This window comes from Oncorhynchus mykiss, chromosome 27 (genome assembly GCF_013265735.2).
Source record: "Oncorhynchus mykiss isolate Arlee chromosome 27, USDA_OmykA_1.1, whole genome shotgun sequence".
Classification (NCBI taxonomy): Eukaryota; Metazoa; Chordata; class Actinopteri; order Salmoniformes; family Salmonidae; genus Oncorhynchus; species Oncorhynchus mykiss.
This window is the reverse complement of record NC_048591.1, coordinates 27,872,624-27,895,237: the sequence shown is the minus strand read 5'-3', so window position 1 is coordinate 27,895,237 and position 22,614 is coordinate 27,872,624. Positions and strand designations below refer to the sequence as shown.

Sequence of the window (22,614 nt, the reverse complement as noted above, 5' to 3'; positions counted from 1 at the left end):
GAATGGCGGGATTTCTTATTGGAATCCTTCTTGTTTCCCATCATGAATGGCTAAAACAAAAACATGTCAAAACAACTGTCACAGCAGAACAATCTCACGGTAATAACGATCACATCTTACACACCAGCACAACAAGATTTATAAATGGTTTTGGAATTAATGGATGATTTTACATTTTCTCTAAATAACAATGTTTACCTCACATTGACCAATTGTTAACTTAAATAGCTGTGAATGAAATGGCGGGAATTTCTTATTGAATCCTTCTTGTTTCCCATCATGAATGCTAAAACCAAAAACATGGCCCAGGAGAAGGCTGGGGGCCACCTGCTCACTCACGTCCCAGCCATCTCCTTTGAGACCGACTCTACTGTGGAGTGCACCTCCAGAGGACTCCGGAAGAGAGGGACGGGTGAAGGTTACTGGCCAACATGGCCTTGATGGGAAGGATCAAAGTCTTGGCTGTGAAATGCCCATTATGTGTGATTATCGAATTGATAATTTTCACTTTTGAAACAACAATGGGAAAAGACAGGGTTTATAGCAAAGGTTGCTCAGATTGGGCTTTTGGAAAAATTGGGAGAATGAAAGTGCACTCCTGATTCAGAGAGAAAGATCCAGCTTAATCATCCATACCCATTGTTTAAATTACAATAAAAAAACATTCAAACTGTTCCTGAGTTTTGAAAGACAGAGAAAGGAAAACATCATTATCTTCAGTCTGTCACACCTGTTCACACAGTCTACTGTCCACAATCTCAGGGATCTTCAATACAAACACACCTGTTTCAGAAAACCTGATCACTTTCACATTCGAACAATGTTTGTAGGATACTTTTCAATAACTCAATAAATGTAAGTGTTGAAACCATACATAGCTGGTAACTTGAGCTCGGCAGAGTAGTTTTGACCTGTGTCCAGATGCAGTCATTTATGTTGTCTAAAGGCAATTTGTCCTTCTTTATAACAATGTTTTTTTCTGATAATCTAATTTAATTGTCTGTAGGTAGTCACTAACTATTTGTAGCATGTGTTCCTCTGTTTATTGTATTTACATGGTGTGTATGTGTTAAGATGTTAAGTAATAATGTTGATATTATCCAAAGGGTTTTTAACTAATGTAAATGTTGGTGTCTGATCTCAGACATGCTCATATTTGTAAATAGTATTTCAAAAATGGCAGAATCAAACAGTATTGGAATAGTGACTTGTATTTTGCATCTAGAAGTGTAAGAATTTTAGAAGAATGCTATTTCATCAGTCAAATGTTGCACTGTTTGATAAGACAGGGTAAAAAAACCTCCATTTTAATGAGTTTAGTTGTGAGTTTGACATTTACCACAAGAAGTCACTATAATACTATACGTTATCAACAGGGTTGTGCTGAAAATCAATGAACCACAGCCAAATTAATTATTGCAACTAAGAGTAAGATTAAAAAAGACATGTATAACTTACTTTCTTGATAAAATACATTCTAAAATGTCAATATATGTGATTTCTGAGTATGTAGTGCACATATCTTTTTAAGGCCCAAAGCAGACGTTTTTATATCAATATCAAATCATTTCTGGGTAACAATTAAGTACCTTACTGTAATAGATTACGATGAAAATGGTCAAAAATGTATTTTTGTCAAAAAAAACTTTCTCAAGCAATAATTTTGCTAGGACTGTCTGGGAGTGGTCAGTGTGGAGGGGAAATTAAAACTAGCTGTTATTGGCACTCTCTTTGTCGTTGGTCTATAAACCAATTTACACATGGTGATGTCGCCATGGAAAGCCAAAACTACTCGGCCCATGCAAACCTGCTGATTAGAAGGTGCTGATAGATGTGAGAAACTCTCTTTTCATGGCACTTCAATATCGAAGTGAATTTTTCGTAGCAGGTTAGGAAACTGAGGTTAAGGTTAGGAAAGGGTTAGGGTTAGTGAAAATGCTCTCCAAACCTTCTACGAAAATTACTTTGCATTGAAGTGCTGTGAAAATATGTGTCCCTGCTCAGGTGTTGCATGCATCAACCAATGGTTGTGTGCCAAGTCATCCATTGTGTCATCGACTGACAGATTGCTATAACATATGATGTGGTTAGCTGACACACAAAATACCTATCCAGCAGTGTAAGATCTGGCAAGTGTCAGCAAGGCCTGGGCAGAGGAACATGCTCCGTATTTTCAACCAGAACTATCAGGAAGCAACCCCGATCACATTTTTGTAAAACACATTTACAGTGTTAAATTTCATAAGCTGTTGTACAATATGAAATATAATTATTTTGACTTCACAGGGCCTTTAAATGTAGGCAAACAAGTTTTCGGCATTCAAACTAATCTACCCAGCCAGATTCAGCACCATGGACAGTGAAGATCAGAATACCTGCGATCTGACGATTAGAACAACAGTGCTATTTTAAGTGATTTTCAAGACACCCAAAGTCAATTTAAATCCACAACAAAATCTGCAGGATAAAAAGCAATATAATCAAACATTCAAATAAGTAAACAGGCTATATTAAAGTGCACTAAACATAGAGACAGATTAACCATGGAGAACACGAAACATGATGACAGATTAACCAGGGAAGTGAATTTAACAGAGGTTAAAGCTAAAACAACAGAATCTGGGTACGTCTGTGTGAAGAGGTGTGGCTTTAGTGTGGATTTGAATAGTACACAAGTAGGCCTACGCTATTTTTGCACTGTAAAACTTTTTTTTTTAAGTGTTATGTTTTCCCAGATTCATAGTGTTATGCAGCCCAGGCCTATCTAGGAAGGCTGGGCATAAATTGTTTGCTCACAGCATCACATGATGACGTGGGCAACATAAACACTTAAACTCTGTAGATTAAAGTTAATAGTAATCAAAACTAATTTCACCACGAAAGGAAGTGCAATCGAAATGAATGAAGAAGACAAGGTAATTCTAGTGAGTTAATAAAATGACAAGGTGTTGCCTGTCAGCGTTGTAGACTACTGCCTCACAAGCCCGGGCTTTAGTGGCACTGGCATACGCGCTAGCCTCTGCACTGAAGGAGCCCACCGAACGCGTCCGCGTTGCAGCTCTCACTTTCTCCCGCTACAGTATGTCCTACAATGACATATTTGGTGGGGATTGGCAGCCAACAATATGATTGGATTGGGACTAAATCAAAGAATAAAACGATATTGAAATGAATATTATTAACAAATATTTCCCAGAAGATTTTGGGTTCAACCTAAGGCTGACTAGGACAGATCAATCAACTTGATCCGACACAGTAAGCCTACATGTCATACGTAAGTAAATCCACAAGAGAGACAATATTGCAAAGGCAGGACCATGTTCGATGGAAGGCGTAGGGGTAGGCAATCGAAAACGTTTGACGGGGTGAAATTTCTGTCAATATTAGCTAGTCCTACTGACGTGGGCAAGTAACCTTTCCCGCGCTCTTCCTAAAAATACTATTTGTGATGTCATAAAGGTCTAATGTTCCATGACGTAGCATGTAGCCCTAAATTACAGTCCCTGCTTGCAATATTGTCCTCACTCTCGACCTGAACTCAACTTGAATGTAACCAACACAGACAAGGACATGCTTTTTGAGATATAAAATAGCTTGAATGGATGAAGAAAGGGTAAGCTAAATTACTTCATACAATATTGGGGGAAAGTAAAAAAGGGTAAAGCAATATAAGCGGATATTTCTTGTAAAAAGCTATAACATATTGTAAAGCAAATGTACCATTCTTTATAAAGTCACCAGCTTAGCTCTGATATGGCTGTAGCTCTATTTATGATGTCCTCTGCACAGATCTACTCTGACATTGACATATTATTACTTATTGGAATGTCTGTCCTTCAGGTAGCACAGAGGGAGGATGGTGATCCTCAGAGGGAAGGAAAGGAAGTTGTTGAGGAAGAACGGTGGCCACGCCCAAAGAGGAGGCCAAGAAGGGAAGGAAGGTAAGATAGCAGTAGTGACAGAGCACATAATAGGCCTACTGGGTTACACTCTGTACCTGATAGCAGCCATACCATAGATATCTCTATATCTCAGATAACAACATACGTAGTAGCTGTTTTCAAAACGTGTTTTAAGGAGCTGCTTTGACCTGGCCCATAGCCTATTCATAAATTGTCTCAGAGTAGGAGTGCTTATCTAGGATCAGTTTTGCATTTGAGATCATAATGAATACAATTATTTGGGCAAGGTTGAGCACACACCTTATCTGATGAACTTTATGTATACGGTTCCTGGTGTTACTTGTCTGCCATCATTTGAGCTCTGGAATCTGTTCTGTTCTATCCTAGGCAAAAAGTAAGAGGAGTGGCAAGAAGTCAAGGAAGCTGGGCACTGACAACGATGCAGGTCAGAGATTTTACCTCTGTAGTACTACATTGTTTCTCTATTCTGCCTGTGATGTGCAGGTTGTATTATCCATTTCAATGAAACTGTAGTCTACTGTAATCAGTAAGAAAGGTCACATAGATAGCTTTATTAAAATAGGCCTATTCTAAAACCCTTAAACAATGAAATCAGAGTATTAAGAGATAAACGTCTGATTTCTCTTTAATTTTGTTTCTACTTCCTCTACGCAATCACATCTTAGTCTCCAGGAATAAACACCTGGATAGAGGATCTGTAATTGAGCTCCTGGAGAAGAAAGCTGTTCAGGCTGCATTTCGGCCCAGGCAACAAGGATGAGATGGAATACTCCTACCCAATCCTCATCTCATTCCTGCGCAATCTTACTGATGAGTATGTTAAAAGTTTTCCTGTAATGTTCAACATTTATGAAATATTGTGCAGTGGGAACTAAACACTAACTAAAACCCTTATTTTAAATGTCTAGGCAGTGGCAAGTGATCTACAAAGGACTAAAAAACCCTGTAAGTTTTCCTACCTGCCTTTGACCTTTGATGTGTCAATGATCTGTTGAATTCAGAGATTAGCCATCAAGTCATATTCTGTTATTCATGTTCTCTGTCAGACTTCATCAAACTTTGAATTCAGTCACAGACAAGAATAACAATGTTGATCAAATGCATTCTGTTCGATCTAGAATACTTTACATCACAGTTCCATTGAAAATACTGTTTTTGTTATGTTTGTTCAAATCAGATGACGAAGGAACAGCTTGCCAAATTGTGCAAGACAATTGTAACCTTCATCGCACAGACCACCCTGCAGATCCTGCTGCCAGCCCTGGCCCGCGTACTTGGGGTAAAGGACTTTGCTGACGACGACACTGACTCACCCAAGAGGGGTGGCAGTGCAAGATCCTTTGATGCCTTTGATCAGGAAAGACTGGAGCTCATCCAGGAAGTTAGATATCTGGCGAAGAAAATGTATAAGGGCGGCACAGGGCTCAACATCTCAGGTCCCTAACACCCTCTTCTAAGAGGTATGTTCCCCTCAAGGTTTTCATGTATGGATTTCACCGAGATCATCTATCCCAGTGTTAGCCAATGCAATTTACTCTATCTGATGTAGTTACAACATGTAATGTATCAGCCTTTGAGCATATTCAAATGAATGAGCATGTAAAGCGATCAAAAGGACATGTAGATATTTAGAATACTAAAATTACAACGCTTGACCGATTTGCCAAGTTAAGACAGGAATTATCATGCTTTGCTTGTTCGTTTTAAAGTTCCCAGACCTCAGTGAAGTCCTCCTGGGAATGACAGAGGACAGAATCATCAAAAGTGTCCAGGAGCAACTGTCTGATCATAATATCCTGTCCTCTTGCCCACCTGAGCTGACTGTGGTCTTATCAAGGTGGTGGTCGAACAGCTTAACTCTGCCCTCTCTGCGACCATCAGCAGAGCCATTTCAGGGCGGTCCTCCCCTATTTCTTCTGGTACCCAGGCCGCTGAACAAATGGTCAACATGGTCCAGAAATGTTTTGATGATCACACCACCCCAGAGGACCAGAGCTCTACCTCTGTATTAGAGTCATGCATTCCACCTGCAACAGAAGAAGTGATGACTGTTATCGCAGAGATGGTGGGTGAATTGGAAAAAGAAGATCCCGAATTGGCTAAGGTTTTTTCGAGAAGTGGCTGTGAAAGTTAAAATGTTGGCATCTGGCAGTGACCTTGTAGTGGAGCACCTGGATGTTGAAGACTCTCCTGTTCCAGAGGAGCTGAACATAATATGTACATCTTGCAAAGCAATGATGCCAAATCTTGGCACTCTGTTTAGTGTGAAGTTCAAGACCAAAGCCTCAAAGGCTGTGAGTGAAATTCTTGTGAGAAGGTTAATGAGCGATATCTCTGGTATGGTTCAACCTTCTCATTCGTTTAGTACCACTCCAAGCTTGATGAATGCATCTAGCCCATCTGACAGGATCCTTGATTCTGCGGCCCTGAGCTCATACAGACCAAAGTAGAATCTGAGACATCACAAATAATTGATAACTTTGTTGAAGATGTCAAGGACATTGTGCAGTATGCTGAATTATATCAGCCAACAAGCACCCAGAGAGATACCCAAGTGGGACACTGTACGACAAAGCGGAAACCCTTCCATGCAGCTCGTAGACTCTGCGAGAGACTTCAGGCAAAGCTGGAGACATTGTTCCTCAGAATGGGTGGAGCTCCAGTCCAAGGGGAAGAACTTATGGAAAAGCTGACTCCAGTGCTGTGCTTCTGGAGCATACTGACTCCAGTGATCTGCCTGTTTCAATCCTGAGCTTGCCTTCCCCATGTAGGAGTGAATCCCCTATATCAGAACGTAGTTCATCTTCTTTATCTGATGGATGTGATTCAACTGACTCTGTAGGAGAGAAAACACCAGAGCAACCTGAAACCAGTAAGAGTGAGGCAATACTGCAAGTGGTCAACTCAACAGGACTTGGTTCTCTCCGTAAATGCCAAAGTGAGAACTCTCAACCATTACTGTCTCTCTGTGATTCCAACATGGTGCCCTGCACCAAAGAGGTCTTGTCCCAGATTGTGACCATGTATAGGTCAGAGGTGGCAGATTTGGAATGCACATCATCTGTTGCAGAGGGTTCCTCTTACAACTCCCTTGAAGTCTGTGGCTTTTTGGACAGTGTCATGTCTTATCTAGAAGACATGCCTGTGTCTGGTTCTTCATGGTTGGAAGGATTAAGAGATACTCCAGCCTCAGTCATTGAGAAACTCTCCAGTGAGGAGTTCCAGATGAACGCTACCAACGAAGTGCGAAAAATACTGATCAAATCAGTCAGTAGCTTTCCCAGCAAAGTCAGTTCCAGCCAGACAGATTCTCAGATGTTGCCAGCAAAATCAACAATTTCCTTAAGGCATACAGATATAACTGCTTTTGAAATCGTTGGATCAATTACAAATGACATGAAGAGCCTTTTCCCACCCACAGAGTCTTCTACTACTCTATGGCAGGCAGACTCTATGCTTCAACAGAGTGATGAGAAAACCTCAGAGTACACTGAGGCCACACCCAAAGGCTCACAGTCTGGTTTGGAAGTATCTGAGAAGAAGATCTGGACAACTGCAAAGACTATTTACCACAATGTGAAGACAAAGATGAGGAATTATTTTACATGGCAAAATCAAGTCAAAGCAACAACGGCTCAAGCCAAAAAGACCCTCAGCCATATTCTGGTTTCAATTCAGAAAGAGCTGTCAAAATCTGACCAAACGGTGACTGCACTTTCACAAATAGAGAATGTGGTTGGAATGATGCTGAAGGATGTTGAAAGGGTAAGCAGTGAATGTGGTGAGGAACTGATCTATCAAGCGCCACAGCGTTCTTCCTCCTCGTTGTCATCCTCATCTGCCAGATCAAAGAAGTCAGAGTGGGAATTTTCACTCCCTGGCACTCCCATCTCTTCTGATTTACCAGAGAGTATTACTCAGCCCATTGTGAGATGCTCAGTCATCGACATGGGCAAATCTACTAAGCCAAAAACATTGGTGTGTGATGCCAGGGAAAGTATGTCTGCAATAGTGGATACCATCATAAAGGAGGTACATCCAGAGGAAGAAGGGGAGGTTGCATTCCACCCTGATCTAACAGCTGCAATAGCAAGACTGGAGGAGCTCATATCTCAGGGTAGGATTGGTGCTCTCTCACGTGATCTTACTCACCAAGTCAACCGCATCATTTCTGAGAGCAACTTGACCCCTCTGGTTCTGACAGTGGCGGCTGGAAAGAGTGCATCCGATACAGTCCTTACTGAGCTGAAGAGGAATGACAAGACGGTGGGGAAGCCCACAGCTTACAAGCTGGTTCAGCTTTTTGCAGAGGAGTCTGTGAAGCGCCTCTTGCTTCCTAGCCTTGTGCCCTCTACAGCTTCAATGAGTTTGGCTCAGGGAGTTAGTGTGCCGGCTAGCGTATCTGAAGATAGGATTTCATGTTCTTTTTCTACATCAGCATTTAGTGACACAGTCAGCCTGTTTACCAAAGTAATGGTAAGCCAGGTCATGGACTCTGTGGTTTCTGATGCACAAAGCAGAGGGTCATCTCCAACCGGAACTGTAACTGATATAGGCAGTCTACTGAGTGGTAAGTCCTACCCTCTGCCATCTTTCTCCGCCATCAGCATGACAACAAGTGGGACCTCCAATGCTGCACGAGGCTTTGAGGCCAACATAGATGCTGAGGAAAGGGATACCATCAGTTGTTTCGGTGTACCTCAGAGCATTGTTTGTGATCAGAATTCAACCAGCCCGGATGTTGCCTCGCTTTCAACCCCATCCACTGACAACTTAGTCGGTGATGATGACTTCACCGGCCTCATCAGCATGTTAGTGGTGAGACTTCTGTCAAAAATCCAAACCCAAACTGATCTGTACCCAACTGACGTCACACGCACGTCACAAGACCTGATTCCAAAAGTTATAGCTGCCTTCTGTGCATGGTCAGGCTGCTCTGAGACCCAAGCTTATCCCAAGAACCTGAAGAGTCACAAAGTATACAGCACCGTCTACAAACATCTGTTGAAGGAGTTTGGCTCAGAGAAAATACTCCAACTGGCCGTGTCGACTCAGGACTCCACTTTCAATAGGATTCTTGTGAAGTCATTGAGCAAGGAGCTTCTCCACAGTTGTAACGAGGCATCAAGAGCAGCCTCAAGAACATCTTTCGAAGCCACCAGGCCAGAAGCTCTTCTCATGGCTGAAGATGTGAAGGCTACCAGAGGGAAGCTGTCTTTCCTACAAAGGCTTGCCAGACTGAAATTCAACTTAAAGGTACATCACACTTATTTAAGTTAACAATTGTGTCAATGTGAGTAAACAATGTTATTTAGAGAAAATGTAAAATCATCCATTAATTCCAAAACCATTTATAAATCTTGTTGTGCTGGTGTGTAAGATGTGATCGTTATTACCGTGAGATTGTTCTGCTGTGACAGTTGTTTTGACATGTTTTTGTTTTAGCCATTCATGATGGGAAACAAGAAGGATTCCAATAAGAATTCCCGCCATTCTGAATCCAAAGACCAGACTACTGCTGAAGATATCATGTGTAAGTCCATACAGCGGGACATTTACTGTTTGAGATATTGGTGTACAAAGCTGCTATTGCAAAAATATTAAACCCTATATACAGTACATTATATATTATCGATAGTAATCTCTTATGTAAAATTATTTATAGTTTCCAAATCTCAAGATTCTGGTTCTCATTTATTTGTGAAAGTAATAATGAGTTGAAACTAAGAATACAATATACCATCATTTCTAAATGAAAGTGCATGTCAACTCTCTCTCTTCTGTCGCCCAACATAGTGGCACATCCTGCCACATTTGGACTCCCAGAGGGTCTTCCCTCCACCTCTCAACAGGAGAAGCCTCGCAAACGTCCCCTTCTAATCAGGATGTTTTCCACCATCTCCATAGGCCTATCCAAGCCATTCAAACGGTTTTCAAAGCAAGCTTAATACAACCATTTCCTTTAATACAGTAATATTTGCATTGAATTGATGGCCTTTGTCTTCTTTAGTGTTGCCCTGTTAACACATTTGATTAGAAAATACATAGTATATTTAGTTTAGTTATTATGCAGTCATAGTCACGGTGTAGGCTAAACAAAGTAATGTTGTCCTGAATAATGTATAGAACATGAACCCCCCCCCCCACCCACCCACACACAGTGTGATTCATTGAACACATACACATAGTACTTCAGATATGTCCCACAACCAACATTCAACCATATATCAATGATTCAGTGTAAAATACATGTACTGTAAAATAAACAGTATTTAATTTACAACCAATAAAATAATACATGATGCAGGACACTCAGTTATAAGGGAATTAACTGGTTTAACTTCTCAAACCAACACACACATTTCCATTTTCTGTGGATCGCCCATGTTTACATTTTACTGAATGCCAGTCTGACCTTTGACCTGTAGATGGCAATAAAGGTCTACTTTTGCTGCAGATCCACTTCTAAAGCTCAAACCTCTCTGGACAAGTAGCCAAAACATTTGTCCCTAGTGAGAGAGAGAGTATGTGTGTGTGGCAAAAAAAGGGAATATTGCACTACACTTTTATGATACAGATACATTTTGCATCCGGTAGCATAGCACAGCTGTAGTTTTTTCAAATGCCAAATGTACATGTAGCATGCTTCTGCCTACAGATGCTTTTCTGAGTGACTTGTGTTGTGAGAGAACCAGAATTCAAACATAAACTCCTGGATTACATTTTATAATATTGTCAGCTCTTTTTAGTAACATATGGTAGCATACATGTTTCACACGGTGGCAAGTCAAGCTAGTTAGTTACATGTAACAACATTACATTATATGGTCAATGTTTGTGTGTATCCTCTTAGCTTTTACCTTCGACATCAACAAGCGACGCACGGGCTGGTCCTGCAGACTCCCACGCCCATGGCCCAGGAGAAGGCTGGGGGCCACCTGCTCACTCACGTCCCAGCCATCTCCTTTGAGACCGACTCTACTGTGGAGTGCACCTCCAAGAGGACTCCGGAAGAGAGGGACCGGGTGAAGGTTAAACTGGCCAACATGGCCTTGATGGGAAGGATCAAAAGTCTTGGCTGTGAAATGCCCATTATGTGTGATTATCGAATTGATCATTTTCCACTTTTGAAACAACAATGGGAAAGACAGGGTTTATAGCAAAGGTTGCTCAGATTGGGCTTTTGGAAAAATTGGGAGAATGAAAGTGCACTCCTGATTCAGAGAGAAAGATCCAGCTTAATCATCCATACCATTGTTTAAATTACAATAAAAAAACATTCAAACTGTTCCTGAGTTTTGAAAGACAGAGAAAGGAAAACATCATTATCTTCAGTCTGTTCACACAAGTCCTACTGTCCACAATCTCAGGGTTCTTCAATACAAACACACCTGTTTCAGAAAACCTGATCACTTTCACATTCGAACAATGTTTGTAGGATACTTTTCAATAACTCAATAAATGTAAGTGTTGAAACCATACATAGCTGGTAACTTGAGCTCGGCAGAGTAGTTTTGACCTGTGTCCAGATGCAGTCATTTATGTTGTCTAAAGACAATTTGTCTCTTATAACAATGTTATTTTTCTGAATAATCTAATTTAATTGACTGGTAGGTAGTCACTAACTATTTGTAGCATGTGTTCCTCTGTTTATTGATATTTACATGGTGTGTATGTGTTAAGATGTTAAGTAATTAATGTTGATATTATCCAAAGGGTTTTTAACTGAAATGTTAAATGTATTTAAAAAATGGCAGAATCAAACAGTATTGGAATAGTGACTTGTATTTTGCATCTAGAAGTGTAAGAATTTTAGAAGAATGCTATTTCATCAGTCAAATGTTGCACTGTTTGATAAGACAGGGTAAAGAAAACCTCAATTTTAATTAGTTTAGTTGTGAGTTTGACATTTTACCACAAGAAGTCACTATAATACTATACGTTATCAAACAGGGTTGTGCTGAAAATCAAATGAACCACAGCCAAATTAATTATTTGCAACTGAGAGTAAGATTAAAAAAGACATGTATAACTTACTTTCTTGATAAAATACATTCTAAAATGTCAATATATGTGATTTCTGAGTATGTAGTGCACATATCTTTTTAAGGCCCAAAGCAGACGTTTTTATATCAATATCAAATCATTTCTGGGTAACAATTAAGTACCTTACTGTAATAGATTACGATGAAAATGGTCAAAAATGTCTTTTTTTGCAAAAAAAACTTTCTCAAGCAATAATTTTGCTAGGACTGTCTGGGAGTGGTCAGTGTGGAGAGGAAATTAAAACTAGCTGTTATTGGCACTCTCTTTGTCGTTGGTCTATAAACCAATTTACACATGGTGATGTCGCCATGGAAAGCCAAAACTCTCGCTCATGCAAACCTGCTGATTAGAAGGTGCTGTATAGATGTGAGAAACTCTCTTTTCATGGCACTTCAATATCGAAGTGAATTTTTCGTAGCAGGTTAGGAAACTGAGGTTAAGGTTAGGAAAAGGGTTAGGGTTAGTGAAAATGCTCTCCAAACCTTCTACGAAAATTACTTTGCATTGAAGTGCTGTGAAAAGAATGTGTCCCTGCTCAGGTGTTGCATGCATCAACCAATGGTTGTGTGCCAAGTCATCCATTGTGTCATCGACTGACAGATTGCTATAACATATGGTGTGGTTAGCTGACACACAAAATACCTATCCAGGCAGTGTAAGATCTGGCAAGTGTCAGCAAGGCCTGGGCAGAGGAACATGCTCTGTATTTTCAACCAGAACTATCAGGAAGCAACCCCGATCACATTTTTGTAAAACACATTTACAGTGTTAGTTTCATCAGCTGTTGTACAATATGAAATACAATTATTTTGACTTCACAGGGCCTTTAAATGTAGGCAAACAAGTTTTCAGCATTCAAACTAATCTACCCAGCCAGATTCAGCACCATGGACAGTGAAGATCAGAATACCTGCGATCTGATGATTAGAACAACAGTGCTATTTTTTTTTTTTTTTCAATTTAAAGTTTTATTAAGTTTTCTTGTTTTTCAATCAACCAACAAAACACATTCCACATTCACAGGCTTTAAAAAAAGAAAAATTCAAAAAATAATAATACATATGAAAAAATAAAAATACAATTAAAATGAATGATAAAGTCAAATAAAAGCATTTATTTTCCTTGGTGCACACGTACTCAAAACGAAATTAAAATAAAAACACACAAAAAAACATTTAACACTTGCAGCAGCACTATCAAGGTTCTTATCAGCTATTTCAAGCATTCGCTGAGACGACGGGCCAATAATTCGTTTTTAGGTTTTACAGTACCTTACACAACATGTATCTGCGCATTTCCCTAGTCACCCTGTTCACTCTGTCCAGTTTGAAATATAGTTGAATAGTGAAGACCAGAGTCTATCAAACTTGGGCTGTCTCTTGTGGAGGTCATAAGTGAGCTTTTCAAGAGGAAGAAAGTCAACAATCTGGTCAATCCACATTTTAAATGTAGGAGGGGTATTTGAGGCCCACAATAGAAGAATACATTTCTTAGCAGAATCTGGCAATCTCTCTACAGCTCCAAAATACATGCATATAGGTTCCACTTTCAGAGGTACATCTTTTACAGTTAGGAGACATATCTGTTTTCATTCTATGGAGTCTCAAAGGAGTATAATAAAATGTGTACAAAAATTTGTAATTAGATTCTTTCATTTTTACACTGGTAGAGGAGCAGTATACCCTGTCGCAAACCTCCGCCCATAACTCATCACTGATAGTCAGACCAAGGTCCTTTTCCCAGATTATTTTCAAAGGAGTAAAGGAGGAGCTTCCTTTCTCAGAAAGGAGTCTATAGATGTAAGATATTTTGCCTTTAATGGATTGTGCTGTGACAAGAAGGGTTTCAACTTCATTCAACTGAGTTCTAAACCTCCTCTTGGAGGTAAATGAGGAAATTACATGTCTAATTTGAAGATATTTGAAAAAATGGGATCTTGGCACATCGAATTCACTGCAGAGCTCTTGAAAGGATTTCAGTGTAGTGGTTTTCTGATGAAATAGGTCTGAAAAGGTCCTGATTCCTAGAGTATGCCAAAGATTAAAGTTGGCCTCCCTCAGGGCTTTTGGCAAGTCTGGGTTGCCCACTATAGGCGAGTGAGAACATATTTGGGAGGAAATGCCCAGGTATTTCTTACAGTCCCTCCACGCTAGTAGGGTGCTGTAAATCACAAAGGTTTTGGCTATGTTGCCCACTTCACTAAAGTTATTAATGAATATAATTGAGCTTAAGGGCAATGAACCACAGGATTGGGCTTCTATCTGAATCCACGTTGACTCTTGTCTGTTTGTGATCCATGTTTGCATGTTGCGGATTTGGGCAGACCAGTAGTACAATTGAAGGGAGGGAAGGGCAAGACCACCCTTAGATTCAGGTTTCGATAGAGTGGAAAACTTGATCCTAGGTTTTTTATTGCCCCATATAAATTTGGTGATGCTTTGGTTAGTTGTTTTGAAAAAGGAACCTACTGGGAGATAGCATGGGAGCATCTGAAATAAGTAGTTCAGTCTAGGGAGGACGTTCATACGGATTACATTAATTCTTCCTACTAAGCTAATTGGGAGGGAGATCCAGGTTTGGAGATCGTTCTTGATTCGGTCCAGGAGTGGAAGATAATTTTCCTTAAAAAGGCTATTCAGATCTGGTGTCATGAAACCCCTGTGTTTTCCATTGGAAAGGACAAAGTGTCTTCATAGAGCTGGTGAGTGTAATATTGAGAGGGCAGGCAGTGGATTTGTTCAAATTGATCTTATAACCTGAAAACTTGCCATACTGAGCAATTGTGTCTAAAATGAGAGGGAGGGATTTCTCAGGGTTGGATATGTAGAGCAAGACATCATCCGCGTAAAGCGAAATCTTGTGCTGCAGGCCGCCTGCAGAAACACCCATAATACTTGGATTGCTCCTTATCAGCTCTGCCAGAGGCTCCGCCCCCAACAAGTAGAGCAGCGGGGACAGCGAGCACCCTTGTCTTGTGCCCCGTTCCAGAGGGAATCTGTCAGAGTTCAGTCCATTAGTAGTCACCATGGCATTTGGATGAGAGTATAGTGATTTGATCCATTTAATACAATTTGGGCCCATATTGAACTTTTCTAAGACTGAAAACAGAAAGCTCCACTCCATCCTGTCAAACGCCTTCTCAGCATCCAGTGAAGCCAGTAGGACAGGGGTCTTCTGTGCGTTTACTTGATCAATAATATCAAAAAGACGGCGAATGTTATCAGAAGAGTATCTGTCTCTAATAAATCCAGTTTGGTCCGCTTTTATTATTTTGGGAAGAAGAGTGTTAAGTCTTTTGGTGAGCAATTTGGTAATTATTTTATAGTCGAAATCCAACAAGCTTATGGGCCGGAAGGACAAGCAGGATAGGGGGTCCTTGTCTTTTTTTAGCAACACTGTAATGCGAGCTGTGTGCATTGAGTCTGGGAGAACTCCGTTTTTGCAAAAATCCTCCAGCATTGGCATGAAGATAGGGCTGAGCTGGGGCCAAAAAGCTTTGTAGAACTCTCTGGGGAATCCATCTGGGCCTGGGGACTTATTAGGTGGCATGGAGGTAATTGCCTCCAGGATCTCCTCAGGAGTGAAGGGGTAGTGGAGATCTTCTTGGTCGGTCTCTGATAGTTTAGGTAGCGAGATTCCCTCTAGGAAAGAGTGGAGTTCTGCCTCCGTGTGTTTTCTCTCAGAGGTATATAGTTTGCAGTAAAAATCATGAAAAGTTAAATGGATCTTTTTTTGGGTCATATGTGACCTCGTCCTCTGCTGTTCGGATAGCCATGATTGTACGCTCTGACTGCTCCTTTTTTAATTGGTAAGCAAGCAATCTACTGGGCCTATTGCTATACTCATGGTATTTCTGTTTAGTAAAGAAAACTTTTTTTTTTATCTCCCGAGTGTAGTCCAAATTCAGTTTGGCTTTGGATGCTTTAAGATGACTCCAGGAGGTGCTGTCTAGGGATTGTTTATGTATTTTTTCACAGCATTCCAGCTCCCTCTCAAGATCTAGCCTGTGTGCTTCCATTGCTTTTTTCTTAGAGGAAGCATATGCAATTAGATGACCTCTTAGTGTGGCTTTAGCAGCGTCCCACATTGTGGCCGGAGAAACAGGAGAATCTTTATTGTCTTGTGTGTAGTTGTCTATCCATGTAGTTACCAATGTATGGAACGCTTCGTTTGATAGCATGGAGGTGTTGAATTTCCAGCTCTTTGACCTCGGGATGTTTTTGCAGAGGTCAAAGCGGAGGTGGACAAAGGCGTGATCTGAAAGTGCTATGGGTCCGATTGTACAAGTGGCTGAATTTATGAAACTCTTTGGGATAAAAATGTAATCTATACGGGAGTAGGTGTTATGGACATTAGAGTAGTATGTATAGTCCATAGATGAGCTATTAGTCTCTCTCCAGATATCTATCAGTCCCATCTCTTTAGTAAGAGAGTTCAACATCTTTGCAGATCTAGGATTTGTGGTGGGGACTTGAGATGATTTGTCTAGGGTTGGGTTAAGGGTACAATTAAAATCTCCAGCCACCACACCTATGGAGACACAATGCTCATTGAACAGGGTTATAATTTTTGACAATGAAGGCAGGCAGGAGTATCTGTGTTAGGGGCGTATATGTTTAATATAGTAATTGGTTGACCATATAGTGACCCAGTTATCAAAATAAATCTCCCCTCTGGATCAGATATGTTTTTGTCAATTATGAATGGAACATTTTTATGGATAAGTATGGCTGTGCCTCTACTGTTTGATTTGAAAGATGAGAAATACACCTGTCCCACCCAAGCTCTGCTGAGTTTGGCATGTTCAGCATCACAGAAGTGTGTCTCTTGTAATAGCGATGTCTGCTTTTTCCTTTTTTAGAGCACATAGTATCTTTTTTCGTTTTATTGCATGCCCTAGACCATGGCAGTTCCATGTCAATAGATTCAAGGTACTAGTCATCGAGCAGTAATCGAACTTTAGTGCAAGTCATCGCTGGGTAAAAATGGATGGTAATTACAGCTGCGTTCACATAAAAGGAAAATAAATGGTGTACATAAAATAATAATCTCTGAACACCCCAGCCGAGTTCCCAAACAACTCGACACATCCCGTTGGATCTATTACCCCCCCGCTCAGTCTCAATTCTGTGTTCCGAATAAAACAAAAACCGGGAACAGTTAGCAACGCACAACACCTCTCCCCACCAAAGAAATGCCACATCCTCTCCACCCCGCATTGAGTAAATAACATAGTTGCCCTCGTCCAGACCACAGTAAAAGAGGGGAGAAAAATAAAATCAATAGCCAAGCCTACATATACCTCCCCCGAGGGACATAGGGAACCCCAAGTAATAATAGCAGAAACAACAAAAAAACAGGGAAATAAAAGTAGGCTGAAACATTAGTAGGCCTAGGTTAGGCTATACAGCCCATCCCTCTCAGTTAAAGGAAAATAAATATAAATTGGACGGCTATAATGACCTTTAGGGGGTGGGTCTCTGGATATCGGCTATATGTCGTCTTACCTCCTTTAGTAATGGCATTAATCGCATTTAGTCATTGGTCTGTTTCTCATTGGCCAGGATTGTCTTTCAAAAAACGTTTTGCCTCTTCGGGAGTTTTGAAGTGTCGCAAGAAAGAATCCTGAGCTCGTTTGGGTATTTGAATCCCCTGAAGATGCCTCGGTCAATGGAGTATTTCTTCACTTCGTCAAATTCTCTGCGCTTTCGGCGTATTCCAGCTGACAGGTCCTGGTGTAAAGCGAGTTTGGCGTTTCCCACTGTGATTGTGTTGTTTTTCGCCGCCTGTAGGACTCGTTCCTTGTCGGTGAATCTCAGGAAACGTATGGTGATTGGGCGCGGTGGTTGTCTGGCTGCTGGTGGGGGCCTCAGTGCTCGGTGAGCTCTCTCGAGTTCTATGGGCCTGTCGGTGGACATGTGGAGTCACTCGGGAAGTTTGTCTTGCAGGTAGCGGATCAGTGGCATGTTTCCCTCTTCTTTTTCGCCCAGATTGAATAGAACACAATTATTCCTTAGCCCCCTGTTTTCTCTTCCAGATGCTCGATTTTCTTTTTAGCATATGCTATTGTTTCCATGGCATCTGTCAATAAGTTTTCCATGGATAGGATTCGCCCCTCTGCCTCGTCCAGGCGCCCCGCGTTTATGGTTATCTTGTTGTTGATGTCAGGCAAAGCGTTTTCCAGGATTGTCACCTTGCCCCCTATCGCACTGAGCTGAGAGTTAATGGCATCTAATTTAGTGTTTAGTTCTGTACGTTGGGATCTCAACTCAGAAAGGATGTCTTCGACAGAGTGCGAGGTTGGCATTCGTTGTGCCTCGTGGGGGAGCGGGTTCTCTTGCTCCTGGCTAATGGCGCTAGTTTTTTCTGAAGCTAGCTTCTTCTTGGAGGCTTTTTCCGTCGCTAATACTCGAGTCCGGGTAAAAATGTCACCTGTAGTGTCGCCGCCATGACTTTTTCTTACTAAAGCTAAATGAGTTTGAACTTGGAGTGGAGGTAAGATTAGGAATTGGAAACTACTTGTGCGGAGCTCTTAGTTCATGCGGCCATCTCGTCCAAGGGTCACGTGATCCCCAACAGTGCTATTTTAAGTGATTTTCAAGACACCCAAAGTCAATTTAAATCCACAACAAAATCTGCAGGATAAAAAGCAATATAATAATAAAAGCAATATAATCAAACATTCAAATAAGTAAACATAAGTAAACATATTAAAGTGCACTAAACATAGAGACAGATTAACCATGGAGAACACGAAACATGATGATAGATTAACCAGGGAAGTGAATTTAACAGAGGTTAAAGCTAAAACAACAGAATCTGGGTACGTCTGTGTGAAGAGGTGTGGCTTTAGTGTGGATTTGAATAGTACACAAGTAGGCCTACGCTATTTTTGCACTGTAAAACTTTTTTTTAAGTGTTATGTTTTCCCAGATTCATAGTGTTATGCAGCCCAGGCCTATCTAGGAAGGCTGGGCATAAATTGTTTGCTCACAGCATCCCATGATGACGTGGGCAACATAAACACTTAAACTCTGTAGATTAAAGTTAATAGTAATCAAAACTAATTTCACCACGAAAGGAAGTGCAATCGAAATGAATGAAGAAGACAAGGTAATTCTAGTGAGTTAATAAAATGACAAGGTGTTGCCTGTCAGCGTTGTAGACTACTGCCTCACAAGCCCGGGCTTTAGTGGCACTGGCATACGCGCTTGCCTCTGCACTGAAGGAGCCACCGAACGCGGCCGCGTTGCAGCTCTCACTTTCTCCCGCTGCAGTATGTCCTACAATGACATATTTGGTGGGGATTGGCAGCCAACAATAGGATTGGATTGGGACTAAATCAAAGAATACAACGATATTGAAATGAATATTATTAACAAATATTTCCCAGAAGATTTTGGGTTCAACCTAAGGCTGACTAGGACAGATCAATCAACTTGATCCGACACAGTAAGCCTACATGTCATACGTAAGTAAATCCACAAGAGAGACAATATTGCAAAGGCAGGACCATGTTCGATGGAAGGCGTAGGGGTAGGCAATCGAAAACGTTTGACGGGGAAATTTCTGTCAATATTAGCTAGTCCTACTGAGTGGGCAAGTAACCTTTCCCGCGCTCTTCCTAAAAATACTATTTGTGATGTCATAAAGGTCTAACGGTCCATGACGTAGCATGTAGCCCTAAATTACAGTCCCTGCTTGCAATATTGTCCTCACTCTCGACCTGAACTCAACTTGAATGTAACCAACACAGACAAGGACATGCTTTTTGAGATATAAAATAGCTTGAATGGATGAAGAAAGGGTAAGCTAAATTACTTCATACAATATTGGGGGAAAGTAAAAAAGGGTAAAGCAATATAAGCGGATATTTCTTGTAAAAAGCTATAACATATTGTAAAGCAAATGTACCATTCTTTATAAAGTCACCAGCTTAGCGCTGATATGGCTGTAGCTCTATTTATGATGTCCTCTGTACAGATCTACTCTGACATTGACATATTATTACTTATTGGAATGTCTGTCCTTCAGGTAGCACAGAGGGAGGATGGTGATCCTCAGAGGGAAGGAAAGGAAGTTGTTGAGGAAGAACCGGTGGCCACGCCCAAAGAGGAGGCCAAGAAGGGAAGGAAGGTAAGATGGCAGGAGTGACAGAGCACATCATAGGCCTACTGGGTTACACTCTGTACCTGATAGCAGTCATACCATAGATATCTATATATCTCAGATAACAACATACGTAGTAGCAGTTTTCAAAACGTGTTTTAAGAGCTGCTTTGACCTGGCCCATAGCCTATTCATAAATTGTCTCAGAGTAGGAGTGCTTATCTAGGATCAGTTTTGCATTTGAGATCATAATAAATACAATTATTTGGGCAAGGTTGAGCACACACCGTATCTGATGAACTTTATGTATACGGGCCCTGGTGTTACATGTCTGCTATCATTTGAGCTCTGGAATCTGTTCTGTTCTATCCTAGGCAAAAAGTAAGAGGAGTGGCAAGATGTCAAGGAAGCTGGGCACTGACAACGATGCAGGTCAGAGATTTACCTCTGTAGTACTACATTGTTTCTCTATTCTGTCTGTGATGTGCAGGTTGTGCTATCCATTTTCAATGAAACTGTAGTCTACTGTAATCAGTAAGAAAGGTCACATAGATAGCTTTATTCAAATAGGCCTATTCTAAAACCCTAAAACAATGAAATTGGAGTATTAAGAGATAAAACGTCTGATTTCTCTTTAATTTTGTTTCTACTTCCTCTATGGCAATCACATCTTTAGTCTCCAGGAATAAACACCTGGATAGAGGATCTGTAATTGAGCTCCTGGAGAAGAAAGCTGTTAAGGCTGCATTCGGCCCAGGCAACAAGGATGAGATGGAATACTCCTACCCAATCCTCATCTCATTCCTGCGCAATCTTACTGATGAGTATGTTAAAAGTTTTTCTGTAATGTTCAACATTTATGAAATATTGTGCAGTGGGAACTAAACACTAACTAAAACACTTATTTTAAATTGTCTAGGCAGTGGCAAGTGATCTACAAAGGACTAAAAAACCCTGTAAGTTTCCCTACCTGCCTTTGACCTTTGATGTGTCAATGATCTGTTGAATTCAGAGATTAGCCATCAAGTCATATTCTGTTATTCATGTTCTCTGTCAGACTTCATCAAACTTTGAATTCAGTCACAGACAAGAATAACAATGATGATCAAATGCATTATGTTCGATCTAGAATACTTTACATCACAGTTCCATTGAAAAGACTGTTTTTGTTCTGTTTGTTCAAAACAGATGACGAAGGAACAGCTTGCCAAATTGTGCAAGACAATTGTAACCTTCATCGCACAGACCACCCTGCAGATCCTGCTGCCAGCCCTGGTCCGCGTACTTGGGGTAAAGGACTTTGCTGACGACGACACTGACTCACCCAAGAGGGGTGGCAGTGCAAGATCCTTTGCTGCCTTTGATCAGGAAAGACTGGAGCTCATCCAGGAAGTTAGATATCTGGCGAAGGAAATGTATAAGGGCGGCACAGGGGCTCAACATCTCAGGTCCCTAACACCCTCTTCTAAGAGGTATGTTCCCCTCAAGGTTTTCATGTATGGATTTCACCGAGATCATCTATCCCAGTGTTAGCCAATGCAATTTACTCTATCTGATGTAGTACAAAATGTAATGTATCAGCCTTTGAGCATATTCAAATGAATGAGCATGTAAAGAGATCAAAAGGACATGTAGATATTTAGAATACTAAAATTACAACGCTTGACCGATTTGCCAAGTTAAGACAGGAATTATCATGCTTTGCTTGTTCGTTTTAAAGTTCCCAGACCTCAGTGAAAGTCCTCCTGGGAATGACAGAGGACAGAATCATCAAAAGTGTCCAGGAGCAACTGTCTGATCATAATATCCTGTCCTCTTGCCCACCTGAGCTGACTGTTGGTCTTATCAAGGTGGTGGTCGAACAGCTTAACTCTGCCCTCTCTGCGACCATCAGCAGAGCCATTTCAGGGCGGTCCTCCCCTATTTCTTCTGGTACCCAGGCCGCCAAACAAATGGTCAACATGGTCCAGAAATGTTTTGATGATCACACCACCCCAGAGGACCAGAGCTCTACCTCTGTATTAGAGTCATGCATTCCACCTGCAACAGAAGAAGTGATGACTGTTATCGCAGAGATGGTGGGTGAATTGGAAAAAGAAGATCCGGAATTGGCTAAGGTTTTTCGAGAAGTGGCTGTGAAAGTTAAAATGTTGGCATCTGGCAGTGACCTTGTAGTGGAGCACCTGGATGTTGAAGACTCTCCTGTTCCAGAGGAGCTGAACATAATATGTACATCTTGCAAAGCAATGATGCAAAATCTTGGCACTCTGTTTAGTGTGAAGTTCAAGACCAAAGCCTCAAAGGCTGTGAGTGAAATTCTTGTGAGAAGGTTAATGAGCGATATCTCTGGTATGGTTCAACCTTCTCATTCGTTTAGTACCACTCCAAGCTTGATGAATGCATCTAGCCCATCTGACAGGATCCTTGATTCTGCGGCCACTGAGCTCATACAGACCAAAGTAGAATCTGAGGCATCAAAAATAATTGATAACTTTGTTGAAGATGTCAAGGACATTGTGCAGTATGCTGAATTAGA

The 22,614-nt window shown here is 41.0% G+C and overlaps 2 protein-coding genes and 1 long non-coding RNA gene across 4 annotated transcripts; all 3 read left to right on the top strand.

Moving 5' to 3' along the window:
- The first annotated feature begins 3,900 nt into the window (after positions 1–3,900).
- On the top strand, positions 3,901–4,661 carry LOC118944711. Its single transcript, XR_005039999.1, has 3 exons — positions 3,901–3,941; positions 4,290–4,347; positions 4,589–4,661. It is a non-coding gene; the product is annotated as an uncharacterized LOC118944711 (long non-coding RNA).
- A 3,774-nt stretch (positions 4,662–8,435) lies between these two features.
- LOC118944700 lies at positions 8,436–11,825 on the top strand. 2 transcript variants are annotated; one of them, XM_036965075.1, is made up of 4 exons: positions 8,436–9,179; positions 9,369–9,456; positions 9,720–9,852; positions 10,777–11,825. In XM_036965075.1, exons 1-4 carry the CDS (start codon positions 8,532–8,534, stop codon positions 11,081–11,083), a joined length of 1,176 nt encoding a protein of 391 aa, XP_036820970.1. In that variant the 5' UTR covers positions 8,436–8,531; the 3' UTR covers positions 11,084–11,825. The 2 variants fall into 2 exon arrangements, with proteins under 2 accessions (XP_036820970.1, XP_036820969.1); XM_036965074.1 differs by having other exon boundaries at positions 9,720–9,861.
- A 7,168-nt stretch (positions 11,826–18,993) lies between these two features.
- LOC118944653 lies at positions 18,994–22,298 on the top strand. The gene is made up of 8 exons (XM_036964658.1): positions 18,994–19,440; positions 20,004–20,105; positions 20,453–20,510; positions 20,755–20,902; positions 20,998–21,034; positions 21,267–21,550; positions 21,799–22,156; positions 22,290–22,298. The coding sequence occupies exons 1-8, from the start codon at positions 19,432–19,434 to the stop codon at positions 22,296–22,298; spliced, it is 1,005 nt and encodes a 334-aa protein (XP_036820553.1). The 5' UTR covers positions 18,994–19,431.
- The last annotated feature ends 316 nt before the right edge of the window (positions 22,299–22,614 follow it).